General features: G+C 68.0%; 2 protein-coding genes across 3 annotated transcripts; one reads left to right on the plus strand and one right to left on the minus strand.

Annotated features, from left to right (window-relative positions):
• The first annotated feature begins 1482 nt into the window (after positions 1-1482).
• On the plus strand, positions 1483-12641 carry DBN1 (drebrin 1). 2 transcript variants are annotated; one of them, XM_079319860.1, is made up of 15 exons: positions 1483-1701; positions 5827-5882; positions 5983-6095; positions 6258-6332; positions 6410-6556; positions 6717-6794; positions 6877-7028; positions 7179-7242; positions 7367-7426; positions 7582-7696; positions 8832-8973; positions 10022-10149; positions 11100-11662; positions 11742-11844; positions 11927-12641. In XM_079319860.1, exons 1-15 carry the CDS (start codon positions 1616-1618, stop codon positions 11995-11997), a joined length of 1953 nt encoding a protein of 650 aa, XP_079175986.1. In that variant the 5' UTR covers positions 1483-1615; the 3' UTR covers positions 11998-12641. The 2 variants fall into 2 exon arrangements, with proteins under 2 accessions (XP_079175986.1, XP_079175985.1); XM_079319859.1 differs by lacking the exon at positions 8832-8973 and having other exon boundaries at positions 1487-1701; positions 10018-10149.
• A 106-nt stretch (positions 12642-12747) lies between these two features.
• Positions 12748-17581, minus strand: PRR7 (proline rich 7, synaptic). Its single transcript, XM_079319861.1, has 3 exons — positions 17121-17581; positions 13510-14159; positions 12748-13379 (listed from the first exon to the last, which is right to left on the minus strand). Exons 2-3 carry the CDS (start codon positions 13811-13813, stop codon positions 12991-12993), a joined length of 693 nt encoding a protein of 230 aa, XP_079175987.1. The 5' UTR covers positions 13814-14159; positions 17121-17581; the 3' UTR covers positions 12748-12990.
• Positions 17582-18195: the final 614 nt, after the last annotated feature.

The following is an 18195-nucleotide window of genomic DNA, read 5'->3' on the forward strand; positions in this document are numbered from 1 at the left end:
TCTCCCCAGGAGAGAGCCAAGCATCCCCTTGTGCCACTGCAAGGTCTGCACTCATGGGGGGCTTGGCTCTGGTTGGTTCCCTGTTGCCTCTGGCTCCTCTTGGTGACGTCGGTACCTCCTGGGTGCCTCTGCGCTTTGCCAAGGGCATCTCTTGCCCACCAGCTCTGCGCACCATGTGAGGAGCTCGAGCACAGGCAGCGGAAGGAGGGTCTCGGGTGGGCTGCGGAGGTGGAGCCTGGGGAGGGGCTGCAGCCTCGCTGCTCCGAGAACAAAGCCTGGCGGCGGCAGCCTCAGAGCTCCCACCACATCCCTGAACAGGGTCCCACCACATCCACCCCCAAAGCCATCTGAGCTGCTTGTGGGGCGCCTGCCCCGGCCCCAGCCCCCGCGCTGGCCCCGGCAGCTGCTCCACAGCTGCTCCCAAACTCTCACAGCCTCTTAGGGCGGCTCCGGCTCCGGCCTCGCTCGGAAATGCTGGTGCAGGGAGGGCGTGGGGGGAGCGGGCGGCGGAGCCAGGCCCTGTCCCGTGTCCCTCTGGGGTCATCCACGGGCTGCTCTGAAGGGCTTGTCTGGGCACGGGTCACTCCAACAACATTCCCAACCTGCAGGAATCAGGTCCTGTGGGCTCTTCATTGCTGCTATGACACAGAGACCCTCCAGCACGGTGCTGGTCCAGGCTGGCGGCAGTGCCGGGGACAAGGAATCGCTCGCTGTTCTGGCAGGAGCCCCTGCAGAGCCCTGCGCCCTGTAAAACCAGCTGTGGGTTCACACAGAGGCAAAACCTCCTGGAAAAGGTGTTTGTGGACGCAGCCTGGGGGTCGGCAGGGGTCGGAAAGATCCGGGAGCTTGGGAGCAGTGGGCAAGGAGGGACAGACGGGCAGCAAAAAGACCCCCAAAAAGGCTGTGTCCACTGACCCCTTGTGCAAGCAGCGAGGGCATGGCTGGGTGTGTAGGGCAAAGCCTGCGGTGCCGTGTCCTTGGAGGGGAAACCTTGGACAAGGGGGCTCGGCATAGGGCAGCTCAGGAAGCCCGGTGTGCCATGTCCCCTGAGAACAGAGGATGTGGGCCAGGAGAGAGTCTGCGGATGGAGAGGACCACCCAGTATGAGAGGTCTCCAGAGTGCAAGTCCCCAGGAGGGGCACACAGGATGCGGGGTCCCCAGGGCGGAGGAGAGCCCGAGATGCGAAATCACCCGGCGCGCAGGATCCCAGGAGGAGCTGAGCCGGAGTTCAGCGTCCCTGGGGCGGGGGATGGCCGGGGCGCGGTGCTGCGGGGGCAGAGCAGCGCCCAAGCTGCGGGATCCCGGGGGCGAGCTGTGTGCGGGGGCGGCGCGGGGCGGGGGCGATGCTGCCCGCACCCCCGGGGTCCCGCTCGGGGCCGGGCGGCGCGGCCGGCGCGGTGCCCTGGGGGCGCCCCGGGGGCGCGGCGGGGGCGGGGGCCGGGCGGGGGGGCGGAGGGGAGGGGAGGGGGGCCGCCGTTCGCGGCGCTAGGACCGGGCGCGGCGGCGGGCGGAGCCTCCCCGCCGCTCGCCCCTCCGCCCGGCCGCTGCGGCAGTGTCTCGGAGGCGGGCAGGCGGCCGGTCCCTCCGGTCCCCCGGCAGCATCCCGGCCCTGCCATGGCTGGCGTCGGCTTCGCGGCGCACCGCCTGGAGCTGCTCGCCTCCTACCAGGACGTGATCGGCGAGGACAGCCCCACCGACTGGTGAGCGCGCCCGCCGCCGCCGCCGCCCCTTTGTCCCCGCCGCCGCCGCCGCCCTTTGTGCACGGAGCCGCCCGGTAACACCGGCCGCGCCCCGCGCTGCGCCCCCCGCCGTCCCCGGGAGCCCCGGCACACAAAGGCGGGCGGGGCGGCGGGGGGTGTGCCCGGCTCGCCGCCCCCGGTGCCCGCACCTGCCCGCCGCACCGGGCCGGGGTGCGGTCCCCGCTTTGTCTGCGCCGGGCCGGCACGTGCGAGCGCCGGGAGTCCCCGGCACGGCCCGGTGCGACCCCCAGCCGGGCAGCGAGAGCGGGGAGCGGGGGAATTCGCGCACGGCGGGGAGGGCCCCGTGGGGCTCCCCGGTGCTGGGCCCGGCACCGGTTCCTCGCCATTGTCTGGAGCAGGAGCCGTGGGCAGGGGCGTCCGGGGGCCGGGGGATGGGGAGGAGATCGGGGCGCCCCCAGCCCGGCCCCGCTCCCGACCGGCCCCTCCGGTATCCCGGCAGCGGGCGGTCCCGCTGCCCGGCGGAGCGAGGCCTGAGGCCGCGGGGGCACCGAGCATCCCCCGCCCGTCCCGCTACCCTCAGATTCCCCCAAGCTCCTGGGCTGCCACATCCCTGTGCATCCCTGGGGGGGGGTCGTGGTGCGTCGGCCTGGGATTGCCCCGCCGGGCTGGGATTGCTGCTGAGCCGGGGAGGGGAGTGGCTCTCTCCACTGGGAAACCCGGCTGCTCGCCTTGCCCGCACCCCGGTGCGGGGCAGCCGGTGTCGGGGCCGGCTGGATCCAGGCCCGCTGCAGGGAGCATCACCCACTGCCAGCCCACCCGCATCTCCCAGCCCAGCCGGGTGCCGGGAGGCTGCCTGGGGCCATCTGCCCCGCGATCCCCTCCCTGCCCTCCAGGGTGCCTCTGGCACGAGGGGTGGGAATGCCGCCGGCACGCTGGGGCGCGTCTCGCTGGGCAGAGCCGGGGCGCTGGACGGTGTGGGGTGCTGCTGGGCGCATGCTGTGCATGATGCTTTTGGTAGGGGGTGGACGGGGTGGGGGCTTACTGTGCGCCCACCATCCAGCCAGGGGCACCCACCGCCCCTCCGGGATACACCCACCACCCATCCGGGGACTCCCACATCCCAGCTGGGCTGCACCCACAGGCCAGCCGGTCAGACGTCTATCTCTAACCAGGTCCCTGCTCTCAGGACAGGTTTGTGTGGGCCTGGGCAGTTCCGGGTCCCTGCCAGCCCCCGGGGGTCTCCGGAGGGCCCCACAGTCCCGCTGTCAGCCCAAGAGCGCTGTGGGCAAGCGCCGTGTGTGTTGCCGGCCAGGCGGCAGCTGTCAGCCCTGGGTACATCTCGCTTCCCGGCATCCGCTGCAAAGGAGCCGTCCCTGCCAAAGCTGCTGAGAGCAGCAGAATCGGTTCCCGGGAAGGCGAGTGCCGGTGGCGGCTCCCCCACACACACCTCCAACGCTGGTCCCGACCAGGCAGTGATCCCCTGCCATCCCCATCCGTGGGGCTGAGTTTGCTCCATCGTCCCCAGCTGCTCCATCCTCCTCAGCCACTCCATCCCATTGTCACCCATTGTCACCCGAGTCCCTGCCTGTGGAGCCAGCATCCCTTCTACAGGCCCCGCTGCAGGGGTGCGGGATGAGGGGGGATGCTGGTGGGACTGCATCGGGCAAGGTGATGGGGTCAGTCCCACCGGGAGGAGGGCCCATCCTCGCTGAGCCAGGGAGGACACTGTGCCAGAGCCTGGCCCTGGGCCGGTACCGGGGAATACCACGCTCTTGCCCGGCCGGGATCCCTCTGTTTAGTCTGGGATTCCCCCTGCTCCAGCCCGGTCCTGGAGGGTCCGAGCATCCCCTCCCCCTGCCCGGCCCCGCGAAGGCTGCTGGGGCCCATTACTCGATCGGAAAGGAATTTGGTGCTGCTTTCTGAGCACGCCGACTCCCTGGAGCTCCCAGCCACATTGGAAACACATGTGCCGGGGCTGGGGCGGGAGGCTGGGGCGATGTGACCCCTCCCTGGCCATGGCACAGGGGCTGGGCTGCCGCGGGAGCCCCGTTCTGGCACCTGGGGATGCTGCTCTGCCTGTTCTGGTGAGCAGCGGGGCCATGCGAGGGCAGCGGGGCTGCGGTCTCTTTGATTGGGGTGATGAGGGATCCTCTGTGCAGCCCCCCGGCTGCAGGGAGCCCCTCCGGGCTGCACGGGGCATCTCCACCCACGGGTGACCCACATACCTGGAGCCCGGGGGTGAGAAAGGGCTGTGTGGGTCGGGTGGAGGGTTTAAAACCCATGGAAGCGGGGTAAGCAACGCGTGATGCTGACAGCACCTGCTGTGACACAGCTGGTCCCCACTGCCGGGGCTTGTGGGGATGCTGTTGGGCTGTGGGTCCCTGGGGACACCCTTGGGGATGCTACTGGCCCCAGCATGGCTTCCCTGTCTCCTGGAATGGAAACCTCCATTCTGGCGGGGAGTCAGGCTGTGCTGCTGAGCTGTGTCCACAGCAAGCCCCATCTGCCCTGGGAGCACCCCCGAGTGCAGGCAGCAGCCTTGTGCTCAGATACCACCCAGCATGGCAGAGTTCTGGGGAAGAAAAGCAGGTGGTGGGTGCCCCCAGCACCCACAAGGCTCCCCAGGCAGTGATGCTGTGACTCTGCCCTACTTCTTTTCTCCTGTCTGCTGCCAGCTGCATACCACCCTGCCGGCTTCCAACTCACTGCTCTGGGCTCCCCCAATTCTCCCATCCTCCCCCATTCCTGAGGGATCAGGGGCTGCATTTGCCACCCTTCCCTGTCACAGCCGTCTCAGACAGCACTTTGCAGCTGTTCCAGGCCTGAGAGCTGGCGCCGGCTGGGGCGGCCGATTAGCGGGATCGGGATGTGCGGATTAAAGTCAATCTTGTTGGTGCAATTATCTGCGGCTCCCTGCCAGGGGCTCGGGGGGCGGCGGGTGCTGGAGGCAGAGGGAGGCCCTCTCCCTCTTAGGCACCTGCCTGCCTTCTCCCTGTTTTTTAGCTCTGTTTTGGGGGTGGCTCTGCCCGTAGGGACCCTCCATTCCTGTTCCCGCGGCTGTGGATTGAAGCTGTAAGCCTGAGCGAGGACGGCTTTGCTCGGCACAGCGGGGATTTTGGGGCTCTGAAAAGCGCCGTGCGGGCACCACCAGGCGAATGCTGATGGGCAGGGCCGCCCACCCGCGGCGGTGCAGGGCTGTGGGGGATCCAGCACGGGCGGCCCCGGCTTTCCGGGTGCAGCGCGTGACGGTGGCAGGCAGGTTTGGGTGCCTGCCAGGCCCCGCAGGTCCCCACTGCCTGCCTGCCTCCCCCGCTCCCCTCCACTAATCACCTCGTCATCGGGGCGAGCTGCATCCCAGCTGGGATGGGGGGGTTGCCATGGCGATGGAGGATGCTGGTTGCCTAGCGACATCCATCCCCTCGCCCACCCGTCCTGGACCGATTTGGCATGCGTGGTCCCCCCTCCAGCGCTGGCTGTGTGCCTCTGGGGAGGTGCTGGCTGGTGGGGGTCCCGCGGAGCCCCCAGAGGGGCTGGCCAGGGCACGGTGGGAGCGCCAGGGGGTTTCCCATCAGCTGGGAATGGTTTCCAAGGAACAGTCTCCATGACGGCCCCATCACACTCTGGCGGCTCATTGATTTGCTGCTGCTGGTGCTCCGGCGTCCTCCCCCAGCCTGGTGCCTGCTGGGCTGGTGGCTCACGCAGCCGGGCACGTGAGTGGACCCGGGTCCTTACTGGGGCACAGGGTTGTCTCCACACCTGGTCAGTAGCCAGGAGGGTCGTTAGGGGACAGGGAATGGTGAACAAGTTGCTGTGAGACTGTGTTGGCTTGCAGCACAGCAGTCAGTGGGTCCCTGTGCCTCAGAGACTATTCTGTCCCCAAACTTGGGACTCTTCCCCATAGCTGCCACCAAGGGCTGGGGAATAGGCCCTGCCCCACATCCTGTCTGCTTTGCCTGGCAGTCTGGCTCTTGGTGCTGTCGATGGACATGGAGTTGTGGCTGTGTGCTAGTTTTGGGACAAGCAGCCAGACCCCAGGAGACCCTGACCTCAGTGTAAGCAGGATGGGGAGGTTGGGTGCTGGCCCACACTCCTCCTGGCTTTGGCTCACCCATGGTGTCTCTCCAGGGCCCTCTACACGTACGAGGATGGCTCTGATGACCTGAAGCTGGCAGCATCAGGAGGTAAGGTCCTCTGTCCCCTCTGCTGGCTCACCTGTGCCTGTGTTTTCCCTGTCACCTGTTCCTGGTGCTGGGTGCACGTGGGCTGACGGTGCTGTGCCAGGTGGAGGTTTACTGGAGCTTTCCGGCCACTTTGAGATTCAGAAGGTGATGTATGGCTTCTGCAGCGTCAAGGACCCCCAGGCTGTGCTCCCCAAATATGTCCTCGTCAACTGGGTGAGTCTGGGGGCCATGCTGAGGGGGGCTGTGCTGGGTGTGAGGGAACTGGCTGTGGCCAGGGGTTGTGGGTGCCCCACAGTCCAGCTGCCCTGCTGTGGTCAGTGGGGTGGGGGTCACCCTGCTGCCCCTCTCAGCTCAGTCCCTCCCTGGCTGCCACAGGTGGGTGAGGACGTGCCGGACGCCCGCAAATGCGCCTGTGCCAGCCACGTAGCCAAGATTGCCGAGTTCTTCCAGGTGGGTGACGCTGGGGAGGGAGAAGAAGTTGCCGTGGCACTGATCCTGAACCCTGATGGCTGCTTGCACCCCCCCAGGGCGTCGATGTCATCGTCAACGCCAGCAGCGTGGAGGACATTGACCCAGGGGCCATCGGGCAGCGGCTCTCCAACGGGCTGGCCCGTGTCTCCAGCCCGGTGCTGCACCGCCTGCGGCTGCGCGAGGACGAGAACGCCGAGCCCGTGGTAATGTCCCCACGGCAGCGCTGGCCATGGTGGCAGGACTGGGGTGTCCCTCCCGCCCAGGACTCCTGCCCACTGCAGCCCCTCACCCTGTGTGCCCCTTACTGTTATCCCCCTCACTGATCCCAGCCCCTCCATCCCCTCTGCCTCTCCTCCGTCCCAGGGCACCACTTACCAGAAAACCGATGCCACCGTGGAGATGAAGCGACTCAACCGGGAGCAGTTCTGGGAACAGGCAAAGGTGGGATACAGAGGAACAGCTTGTAGTCCTCAGGGAGCAGGGTGAGCTGCTGGGCAGCACCCTCATTGATCCCCCCCACCAGAAAGAGGAGGAATTGCGTAAGGAGGAAGAGCGGAAAAAGGCGCTGGATGCCCGGCTGCGGTTCGAGCAGGAGCGGATGGAGCAGGAGCGGCTGGAGCAGGAGGAGCGGGAACGGCGCTACCGGGAGCGCGAGGAGCAGATCGAGGAGCACAGGCATGGCTGGGCCGGGTGGGATGTGGGTACAGGGTGCCTGCAATTTGCTCTGAGAGGCTGGCTGGGCACACGGGTGTCCCTCACAGGGTGGGTTTGGGGCAGGGACTGGCAGGAGCTGATGCCCGGCACCTCTCCCATTCCCCGCTGCAGGAGGAAGCAGCAGAGCTTGGAGGCGGAGGAGGCCCGGCAGCGCCTGAAGGAGCAGTCCATTTTTGTAAGTGCCACAGCAGGACTGGGGCCAGGATTGGAGCTGGGGCTGCCACTGACATTGTCCCCAGGGAAAGGCTTTCCCCAGCTGGGTGCCCAGGCCTGGGAGGTGATGATGTGTCTCTTCCCAGGGGGACCAGCAAGAGGAGGACGACAGGCAGCAGTTTAGGAAATCGGAGTCAGAGGTGGAGGTGAGTGTGGTGATGGTCGTGCCCGGTGCTGGTCCTCACTCCCCATCCAGCAGTGCCCACAGGTAGATGGGAATGAAGCTGTGGGATGCATACAGGGTGGTCCCACAGCCCCACACCACCAGGGTGGTGGGGCTCACCCTCCCCCATCCCCACAGGAGGCTGCTGCCATCATTGCTCAGCGGCCTGACAACCCCCGGGACTTCTTCAAGCAGCAGGAGCGGGTGGCATCGGGCAGCAGTGATGCTGTCTCACCAGGCAGCCACAGGACAGGTGAGGGGCTGTGGGGGGCTGTGGGCACAGGGGTGGGCACCAGGAGACCAGGGCACAGGTGAGTGCAGTGTCACAGCTCAACGGGTTGCTATGGGATGTGGAAACACCAGGGATGCAATGTGGGGAGGGGATAACCCTCTGCCATCACTGGCACTGTGGTTCTGGGTGCCAAGGGTTTGAGGATTGCAGGGGACATCCTGCTCTGCTGTGCCACCATCACTGCCACCATCACTGCCACTGCCACTGCACCTCACGTGGCCCCTGCAGCTGGGGCAGCTTGTCGGGGGCTGGATGTCAGGTTGTCTTCAGCGAAATGGGGCTCACCCTGCTCCCTGGTGTGCCTGCAGCTGGGTGCTGTCCACTCACCTGTCATAGCACTGTGCCTGCAGCCAAGCTGGCAGCGTGGTCAGTGTGTGGGGGTGGGCACCTGGAGGCCCAGGGATGCTTGGGAATGCATCCCATAGTGACAGCTAAAAAGGAACAGGAGAGAGTGAGGCAAATGTGGGGCACTCAGCGTGCTGCCAGCTGGCAAGGAGTGCCCCATGGAGAAGCTGTGCTGCCCCACAATGTTGGGACTCTTTCTGTGAATGTAGGGAAGGACTGTCTGTCCTGGTGGGTGCCTCCAGCCATGGGGCCGTGTCATGGTGCTGTGCTGGGGGGCTGTGCCGTGGGGCTGTGCTGGGAGGGAGCCTGTGACGTGTGTTCTCGTGTGGTGTGCCATGGCTTGTGCCATGGGCTGTGCTGTGGGGCTGTGCCGTGGTCTGTGCCTCGGGGCACTGCTGTGGGGTTGTGCCGTGGGTCGTGCTGTGTGCTCTGTGTTCTGGCCGTGCCGTGGTTGTGCCGTGGGCTCACGCTGTGGGGCTGTGCTGTGCCTGAGCACATAGTTGTTCCCACGGCTGTGTCCTGGCCTCTCTCCCCACCTGGCCAGGCTGTGCTGCCTCACATCCTTCTGTCCTGCTGCCTTTCCACCCTCTTGTCCTGCCATTCTCCCACCACGCTGCCTTCCACCCTGCTGTGCTCCCATCCCGGTGCCCTGGTGCTCCAGCCCCGCCACGACTGCGCTGAGCAGGGACTGACCCATCTCTTTGCTCTCTCTCTCTCTCCGTCCGTCCGTCTGTCTGTCTTTCTCTCACAGGTCGTCTGCACTGTCCTTTCATAAAGACAGCTGACAGTGGGCCACCTTCTTCCTCCTCCTCCTCCTCCTCCCCCCCACGGACCCCCTTCCCCTATATCTCCTGCCACCGCACTCCAAATCTCTCCTCTTTCTTCCCATGTAGGTAGCTGGGAGCTCCCGGGTGCGCAGCTCCGGGGGTCGAGCCGCGGGCAGCTGCCCCACAGCCCACCCAGCCCCACGGCACACCGGACCAGCGGAGGCGGCACGGGCACCCCCGGGGGACAGGCACCCCCAGGGGGACGGGCAGCCAGGCAGGGACCTGCTGGGGCTGGCCCCATGCTGGTTCCTGTGCCCCTGGGGGGGGATGTAGGGCAGGCTGTGCCCATGGGTCAGATGCGGACAGGGTAGAGCTGTGCCTGGGGAGGTGATGACCCACAGTGGGATGGAATGGACTGTGCCCATGGGGCAGCAGTGGATAGGACAGCTGTGCCCTGGACCACGCAGGATTGTGCCCATGGGGCAGGGTTGGGCAGTGTGGAAAAGGCTGTGCCGGAATCATGTGGTGATGGGGCAAAAGGGAAAGGGACTTCTCTGCCCTGGACCATGCAGGTCTGTGCCCGTGGGGCAGCATTGGGCAGTGTGGAAAAGGCTGTGCCCAGGATCATGTGAGGCTGTGCCATTGGGGCAGAAGGAGATGGAACAGCTCTGCTATGGACAAGACTGCAAGACTGTCCACAAGACAGTGTGGAATGGAAAAGCCTGTGCCCAGGAATGTGTGGGGAGTGCCAATGGGGCAGAAGAGGCCAGGTGGTTCCAGGGGCCATGTAGGGCTGTGCCCCCACAGGCACAGTTGACAGGGCTCAGAGCTGTGCCCACAAAGCTGTGCCAGGGCACAGCTGAGTGCCACATGGGCAGAGCCAGTGTGCACCAAGGCAGGTATGGGGCTGCCTGTCCCCTTGCCCAGCAGATGTGGGGGCTGAAACTCGTGGGGGTGGTGGGGACACCTCGAAGGGATGTGGCGATTGCTGCACCCATGGAAGCCTCCACCCCGCCACCCAGGAGGGGACGACGTGGTGGCAGGTACACAGTGATGTGCACTTGGCAGCTCACAGCTGGGTTGGTGTGGGACAGGAGCAGTGCTGGGGTGCTGGTTCACCCCCTCAAAGTGGGCATCCCCCCCACGCCACGCCATCTCCCTTGTCTGCAGGCAGCCAGTCGGACGCCTTCCGCAAGGCCTCGGCAGCGGGCTGCAGCCCCTGCGAGGCCAGCCCGGCCGCCACGCCGCTGGGCGACCCGGGCACCCGCGCGCCCGCTGACCAGACGCCGGCAACGCCCAAAGGTGGGCGCAGGGCTGGCGCTGCCTCCCCCTGCCCAGGGCTGCCGGGGGATCCCCACTGCAGCCCCCCCGGCTCCGCTGCAGCCCCGCAAACCGTGCTCGCATGGCTCGGTGCATCCGTGCTGTCCCATCCGCATCCCTCGGCGTATCCCGCCTGGCTCTGCTGTGTCCCACAGCACATCCCCACTGCGGCCCCCTCGGCTCTGCTGCAGGCCCCTGGCTGCCCTTGCATGGCTCAGTGCATCCCTCAGCACATCCCCACATCTGCTGTGTCCCCCAGTGCATCCCCGCCGTACCTGCTGCTCCGTGCCGAGCTGCATCCCCGCCGTCTCTGCTGCATTCCCCAGTGCAGCCCCACCGTCATTGCTGCATCCCTGCTGCCTCAGTGCATTTCTAATGCCAGTGCATTCCTGCTGTCCCTGCTGCACCCCACGCCATGCATCCCCCCATCTCCAGTGCATTCCCCCTGCTCCGTACATGCCGGCCCTCCCTGCTGCATCCCCTGGTGCAGCCCTGCTGTCTCTGCTGGGTCCCCCAATCTGCGCCGTTCTGCCAGGGCTGCTGTATCCCTCTGTGCATCCCCTCTGCCCCACTGCGTTCCCAGGGCACCCCAGCCAGCTCTGCTGCTGTCACCGTGTGTCCCTGCTGTGGGACTGGCCCCTTGGTATCCTCTGGTGCATCCCAGATTTCCTTTCTGCATCTTCTCAGAGCACCTCTCCCGTTCCCTCCACAGCCCTTTCTGCCTCCCTGCCACTCCCCAGGGGATCACCTTGTCCCTCCCCATGTTCCCTCACTCCCCGGTGCATGCCACAATCCCCTCCCTGCCCATCCTTACAGCATTCCCCATACTGTGCCCAGTCCAAAGGACTCCACATTCCCCTGAGCTGCATCCCTGTCCCCCCAGCCCTGGATGAGATTGTCTATCCCCACTGACTGCTGTCCCCTCCTTGCAGAGTCCCCCAGCCCCAGCGCGCAGGAGCCCGGGCCAGCCACGCCCGAGCAGCACTGGCCCTTCCCGGGGCCCGAGGACAAGGCCATCGAGCCCCCTGGGGACGAGCCCAGTCCCAGGCCAGTGTGGACAGCGGGGGGTGATGCCCTGGGGGACCTGGTGACCCTGGAGCCCACCGAGCCCTCCCTACCACCTGTGGCTGACGAGCCCCAAACTGGGGAAGCCCCCAACCCTGAGAGCCTCATCGACCTGTGGCAGAGCGACGGGGTGACTCCCCCAGCTGCCTGGCCCCTGCCTGCTGCCCCTGTCCCCGAGACACCCCCGGCCATGCTGCCCGAGGAGGGGGCCCTGCTGAGCCTGGACGAGCTGCCGGAGCCCCCCGCCACCTTCTGCGATGCAGAGCAGGAGGATGAGGATGAGGAGGAGGCAGCTGGCGAGGGGGACCCCCAGTCCCAGGATCTGGGCTGCCAGCATACACCCCAGGAAGACACCCCGGGCCGAGAGACACCCCCCATCACCAATGGGGAGATGGCCCCCAAGGATGGGACACCGGGCCGTGGGGAGCAGGTGAGCATCACTGTGGGGTGAGGTCAGGGGATGATGGGTGGCTGGGGGTGGGTCCTGACAACCTGCCCCCACCCCCCAGGCCAGCGAGGGCTACTTCAGTCAGTCCCAGGAGGAGGAGGTGCCCCCGCCCGAGGAGCTGTCGGCCAAAGCCCCCCAGCCCGTCTTCTACAACAAACCCCCAGGTGAGTGAGGACAGTGAGGAGGGGGAGTCTGTCCCTTTTTGGGGCATCCCAAGCCATCCTGATCCTTCTCCTTGTCCTCCAGAGATCGACATCACATGCTGGGATGCAGACCCTCTGCCCGAGGAAGAGGAGAGCTTTGGGGGGGCCCTGTAAGCCCAGGCACAGGCAGCCCGCCCCGGCCGGCGCGGGGCAGAGGGGGCTGCAGCCGGGGGCCGGGCCCCCCTCACCCCTCTGGGGCCCCGCAGGATGAGGCCTCCGGGTGGGGCCACCCCGCTGCAACCCTGCCCCGGGGCACCTTTTACAGCCCCCCCTTCTCCTCCTTTCTTTTTTAAGTTGTCGGTAGGAGCCGTGTCAGCCCCCCAGCCCTCCCTTAGCAGCCCCCCCACCCCCGATACCCCAGTGCCCCTTTTGGGGGGGACGACACACGCTCGCATCCCCTGCCCGGCTGTGGGACAGGGTCCTCGTTTTCTTCGTGCCCCCCCGGGAGCCCCCTCAGTACTTTGCACGAATTCAAAGAAAAAAAAAAAAGAAATAATAATAATAAATGAATATGGCAATAAAGTGACCCGACCGAGGCAAGGCTGCAGCCAGCGGCGTCCCCCCCCCCCAAACCCCAGCAGGGAGCTGGTGTGGGGGCTTTTACCCCTGCCCCACTCCTCTTTTGCTGGGACCCCCATCCTCCCCTGCTTGGCCCCTGCTTGGCCCCTCTCCCCCCATTCCCCCCGGAAACTTTTTGGAAAGCACAAGTTCTGTACCGGCGGTGTGCTCATGTCTGTTAATAAATAAAGCGTCTCCCACGGGGGCTGCAGCCTGCTGGGGCGGCAGGGAGGGCTGGGAGTGGGGGGGCTACGGCTGCCTTGGGGAGGGGGCGGACCCACCATGCCAGCCCGCCAGGAGGCAAACCCGAGCCACAAACTTTTATTCTCAAACTGTAACAAACAAAAAATTTAAGAAACAGAGCAGAGTCCGGGTCCCCAGCGCCCCCGGCCATGGGGGGGCCGGCGGGGGCCAGACGGGGAACCAGCCCCTTCCGCGCCGGCGGCGATGGCCCGCGCCGGGGCGGGTGTCCCTGGGGTGACACGAGCAACCGAAGCCCCCCACCCCCCCAGGTGCATGGCAAGGTCCGGGCGTCCCCCGTGGCCGCTGTTAGACAGCGGTAGTCCTGCCGAAGAGAGGCATGGAGACCGGGAGGTGCCAGGGTCCCGTGTCGTAGGTGTCCCTGCTGCTAAGCTCCGAGTCCGTCCAGCTGGGAAACATGCGTGGGGAGCACTCCTGCTGCATGTAGAGGTCCGGGCAGGCAGGGCCGGGGCTGGCTGAGCGGGGCAGGTGCAGCGCGGAACCGTAGCCGGCGTCCAGGAAAAGGGGTTTGTAGCTGGGAGGCTGCTCCTGCTTCTCCAGCCGCTCATGGCTCAGGAAAGGGGCGTTGATTTTGCGGTAGAGCCCCCTCGTGTCCATCAGCACCTCGCTGTACGGCGGGGGGGGCTCCGCCATCAGCAGCGCCTCCTCATAGCACGGCGGCTTTGACAGGTCCGACTCTGCAAGGCAAAGCCCCCCCCCGGACCCCTGCTGCCGTCAGCGCTGCGCCCCGGCTCTCACGTCGTATCCCCCCCAAAACAGAGGCAGGCACGTGCTGCGGGGATGCGAGAGCCCCTCCCTGCTCCTTACCGTGCCGGCAGCTCCAGGGCCGGGGGGGTGGGATGTGGTGGGGGTGGTGATGGTGATGGTGGGGCTCGAGGCGGAGGCGGTGGGGAATGGCGATGCCGGGGGGGCTGCCCCCGTAACCCTCGTAGTGCAGCGGCTCCATCTCCAGCGCGCGCAGGCTCTGCTCCCGCAGCCGCTCCTCCTGCTGCCGCTTCACCCGCCGCCGCAGGTAGCTGCAGAAGCAGCACAGCAGCACGATGAGGCCCCAGATGAGCCAGAAGCCCGCGAAGCAGGTGAGGAAGGTGTAGGTGCCCTGGGACATCACCATCTTGGCAGCCGGCCCCGGGGGGGAGGCCCCCGCCTCTCCCTGCCCTCGGGATGGGGGGACGGGATGCTCAGGGCGGCGGCAGGGTCAGGGAGGACCCGATGCTGTCAGGGCCGCCGAGGGCATCTCCGGGGGCCGTGCCCGGCGCCGTCTCCTCTGGCCCGCGGGCGAGCCTGCCGTCAGGGTCCGTCCTCGCCATGGAGCTGGGGGGGGCTGGAGCGGGTGGGTCAGGCATGGGTGCGCCGGGCGGGCGGTGGGGCGGGGGGCCGGCGGTGGCGGGCGGCGGGGGGACGGGGGCTGCCGGGGTCCCGCTGCCCATCGCTGGGGGGGGACCGCCGGGGTGGGGGCCCTGCAACGAGACAGACGCGAGCGTGAGCGACACGGAAACGTGGACGCCCTGTTCCCATGGTGACTCGCTCCACATGCGCCTCAGCGCCCGCATCCAGGGGGAACCGTGCCTGGCACCCCGTGCACGCCCCACCATCTACCCCACGGATGCAAATCTGCGCAGGTCCCCCTAGAATTGCCCAGAATTGCTGGGCACCCTGGGGTGGGAGACGGATGCTGTGATCCCACAGCATCGTCTTCAAGATGACAGGGTGGGATCTCCTTTTGCCCACCCAGTGCACCCTAAATTGGCTGTTGAGCCCAGGCAGTTCATCCCTGTGCTGCCACACAGCAGGGTGACCCGGGGAGAAGGAGGGACACAAGCAGAGGTGCCAGCTGCCTGTGGCACGTGGCATTCACCGGTGCACGTGCACCGAAGCCATCGCTGGCCTCACAGCCACTGGGGATGGTGGCACCCCAACACAGCAATGCAGGGCCGGGGTGGTGGTGATGGGAACCATCACCTTTGCCTTTTAGGCAGGGTGACAATTTGGCAAGCACCAAATGTCAACGGTGTGTGCCAGGGGCAGGTCTGCTGCTCACTAAGCAGCGAGCAGCACCCATGGGTGCTCGCTGGCAGGCACGTAAGCACCCGTCAGGATTCTCATTATCATGGTTTGGGAGAAAACGGGCTCAGCAGCAGTGAGGAGGGTGAGCCTGGAGCGACAGCAGCGGAGGGCTGGTGACCAGGGCGACACCATCACTCCCTCGGAGAAGGGATGCTGGGTGCTCCATCACCCTGAGGTGCAGGGCCACGCTGCTGGCAAGGGACCACGGCAGGGCCACCGGGTGCCGAGGATGCCGGCGGGGCCGGAGGGCCGAGCCCGGCGGAAGGAAGAAGCGATGGGGAAGGAAGGAACCGGGAGCCCTGACCACGCTCCGGCGGGCAGCGGGGGCTGCTCCATCACGCAGACAAATGCGTGGGCTGAGGAAGCGCCGGGATGTGGGTCTTTGGGGAGGGGGTGCTCTGGCTGAGGCCAGCTCGATTCGGGCAGCGCTCGCCACATCGGCTGCAACAGGCTCCGCGCCGGCAGCCTGGGCATCCCCGGGGAGGAGAGGTACCGTGCGGGAAGAGCCTTGGGTCGAGCCCCCAGATGACGGCCGGGGGAACACCGGGAAGCGGTGCAGGGCGGGCTGGCGGCGCCGCGGACCGGGGGCGTTCGTAGCTGGGGCGTGCGGGGGGAGCGGGGCTGCCGAGGACGTGCGGGCTGGGGGAGGAGCGGGGCCGGGCTGGAGACACTCACGCCGGCCGGAGAGCGGAGCGGTCGCCGAGCCGGGCCCCGCCGGTAGCCCCGGGCCACCCCGCTGCCCCCGGCCGCGGTCTGGGGGCCGCTTCCCGCATCGCATCCCTGGCCAGTGCCTCCGCGCAGAGGGTGACACGCCGGCGGGGAACCTCCCCGCTCCCCGTGTCGGGCGCGGCACCCCTTCCTCATCCTCTTCCTCCTCCTCCCCCGGGCGCGCGCCCGCCGGGGCCGGACCGGAGACGCGCGCCCCGGTACGCGCCGCGCGCCCCCGCCGCGGCCCCCGGTGGCGGCGGCCCCGCGCGCCCCCGCCCCGGCCCCGCTGCCCCCGCACCGCGCAACAGGCGGAGGCGCCGCGCCCGTTCCCTCCGCGGCTCCCGTTACCGGCGGCGGCGGCGCACGTGGCTCAGGCGGCGGGCGGCGGCTCCATAGGGCGGCGGGGGAGGGGGCCCGGTGCGCGCCCGGTGCGCGGCGCCGCCGCCGCCTCCCGGCGCTGCCTTTGTCTCCGGTGAGCGCTCCCGCGCCGCCGCCGCGCGCCGCCCCGCCCGCCCGGGCTCCCGCCCCGCCGCTCCGCCCCGCCCTCGGCTCGGGGAGGGATCCGCGGGCCCCCCGCACCCCCCGCCCCGGGACCCGCCGCTGCTCGGGGGCTACCAGCCGCGCACCGGTACAGACACGGGAATCGCCCCCCTCACCCCAGGGGAACGGCGGCGGGATGCCGGTGGCGAGAGGGCCGGGGCATCCCCGGGGGTGGCCGCGGGAGCCCCACGGGGTGGGGGCCGGGGATTCCCGGGTAGCGGCTGCCGGTCCGGGTGGGGTGAGGGCGCTGCGGTGCCCGGTGGGGTGGTGCCGCAGGCTCCCACAGTCGGTAGCCCTGCACTCGCCCTGGGGATACCGTGGGGGTGCTGCCACCGTTCCCCCAATCCATCCCCAGCATTCTCAAGGCTGCCTGCTCCCCCGGGTGACGGCCAGCACAGGGCCATAGGCAGGGAGAACAGCGCGCTGGCAAGACCTGTGCCAGCCCCTGGCACAGCCCATCTGGCCACTGCAGTGAGACACGTGGCTCTGCAGGGCAGGGGTGCCAGCCTGGTCCCCCCAGTAAAGCGAGGGGCCGAAATGGCACTGGGTGTCCTGGGGTCACCCCAGTCCCCTGGGGTGCCATACCCCCAGGCAGACCCCTCGCCGGCCTGTCCTGGGCGAGTGCCCCTGAGCGAGGGCTCCCCCGGCCATTTGCCATCGAGTGCTTGGCACCAGCTCTTCTCTGCTGTAACTGAGGCCGGTGGTCGTGGCCTCCATGGGAGACCCCTCTGGCTCCTCCGGACTGTGCCAAGCTTGGGGTCCAGCGTCCCCGCTGTCCCTTCCCTGCGCCCTGGGGCTGCGCCAGGAGCGGGGCAGCGCGGTTTCAGGGGGGAGCCGTGCCAGATGCGGGTGGGTGATGGGTGTGGGTGCCCCACGCAGGCCACGACCCCGCCGCCGTTTCCTCCCCGTGGGCAGGGTGGCAGGCGCCCGCTGCGGCTGCACACACGGCGCATTGTTCTGCCGGGGCCCGGCCGGAAGGACTTCCTCCATCCCGGCCAGGGGATGACCTGGGCGATCCGGGTGCTGGCAGCCCGCTGCCGCCACCGGCGCGATTCCGGTGTCCGGCCAAGCCCCACCAAGCTCCCTCGGCTCTGGCTCCGACTCACCTTGCTGGAACTCGCCTCCTGGGATCCGACCTCACAGCGCGGCCACGGCAGCCGGGCTCTGCCGGCTCGGTGGTTGTGGGGGTGCCCCAGCAGCACCCAGGGCGGGCAGGGGGCTGCGGCCATGCGGGGGGGCCGGGATGCTCCCTTGAGGCATGGGCACCGCAGCGATGGGGGGCACGGTGGGGCCCTCGGGCATCGTCAGGTCAGGGCAAGGGCGGGCGAAGGGAGCCAGGCCTCCGGCCCCGCCAGCGCCGGGGGCCGGGAGCTGCCTTCCCCTTCCCCTTCTCCCCACGGCGGCGGGGGGAGGCAGGCGGGGGAGCGCTCCCCGAGCCACATGGTGGGCTGGAGGAGGAGCCGTTGCCCAGGCAACAGCTGAGAGCATCCTTCACCCCTGAAAATGGTGTGCGGAGCTGCTGCCACAGCCCCACAGTGTGGGGCACTGCTCAGGAGCCCCACAGCTCACCTGTGTCCGTAGGGTCCACATCCACCCACACCAGCATCCCCCCACCCACATGCTGCTACCCCCCAGAAAGGATAGGGATGGGGATGAGACATCTTCAAATGCTAGGGTACCACTGGGCTGGTGGGAACAGGCAGAGTCGCTTCCCTGCCCTGCTCAGGGCTGGCCATGGCTCTTTTCACCCCCCGGCCCTGTCCCAGAGCCACCCTGAATATGTGACAGACCCACGAACACGCTGGTGACCCCAGGACCTTGGTTCCAGGGCGCTGTGACCCAGGCAGTGCCAGGAGGGCAGCACAAGGATCCTGCCTGGTGCGTTTGGAACAGCAATCCCCTGGCAGTCCCCATCCCCCTGCCTGCCTTCCTTCCTTCCTTCCACAGCTACAGAAAATTCCTGGATTTTACCCCAAGATGCCCCCTCTGAGTGTGAGAACTCCTCCTCGGCCTGCTCCCATAGCAACTGTTCCCTAGCTACCCGGCTGCACTTGCTATTCTCATCCCAGTGCAGCTGCGTGCGGCCCCCCCGCGCTGCGCACAGGGCTGTGGCTGCTGCCGCCAGCCCCAGACCCCAAACCCACACCCACCCTGCATCCCCGAACAGCCTGTTCCCCATGG

Source organism: Erithacus rubecula, assembly GCF_903797595.1.
Source record: "Erithacus rubecula genome assembly, chromosome: 16".
NCBI lineage: Eukaryota > Metazoa > Chordata > Aves > Passeriformes > Muscicapidae > Erithacus > Erithacus rubecula.

What these genes read in the sequence shown, in the direction of transcription:
- DBN1 (XM_079319860.1), top strand. Translation starts at nt 1,616, where the DNA reads ATGGCTGGCGTCGGCTTCGCGGCGCACCGCCTGGAGCTGCTCGCCTCC. An exon ending in AATCGGAGTCAGAGGTGGAG is followed by an intron (nt 7,427 to 7,581) that starts GTGAGTGTGGTG and finishes CCATCCCCACAG; the next exon opens with GAGGCTGCTGCCATCATTGC. An exon ending in GACGCCGGCAACGCCCAAAG is followed by an intron (nt 10,150 to 11,099) that starts GTGGGCGCAGGG and finishes CCCTCCTTGCAG; the next exon opens with AGTCCCCCAGCCCCAGCGCG.
- PRR7 (XM_079319861.1), bottom strand. Translation starts at nt 13,813, where the DNA reads ATGGTGATGTCCCAGGGCACCTACACCTTCCTCACCTGCTTCGCGGGC. An exon ending in GCCCTGGAGCTGCCGGCACG is followed by an intron (nt 13,380 to 13,509) that starts GTAAGGAGCAGG and finishes TTTGCCTTGCAG; the next exon opens with AGTCGGACCTGTCAAAGCCG.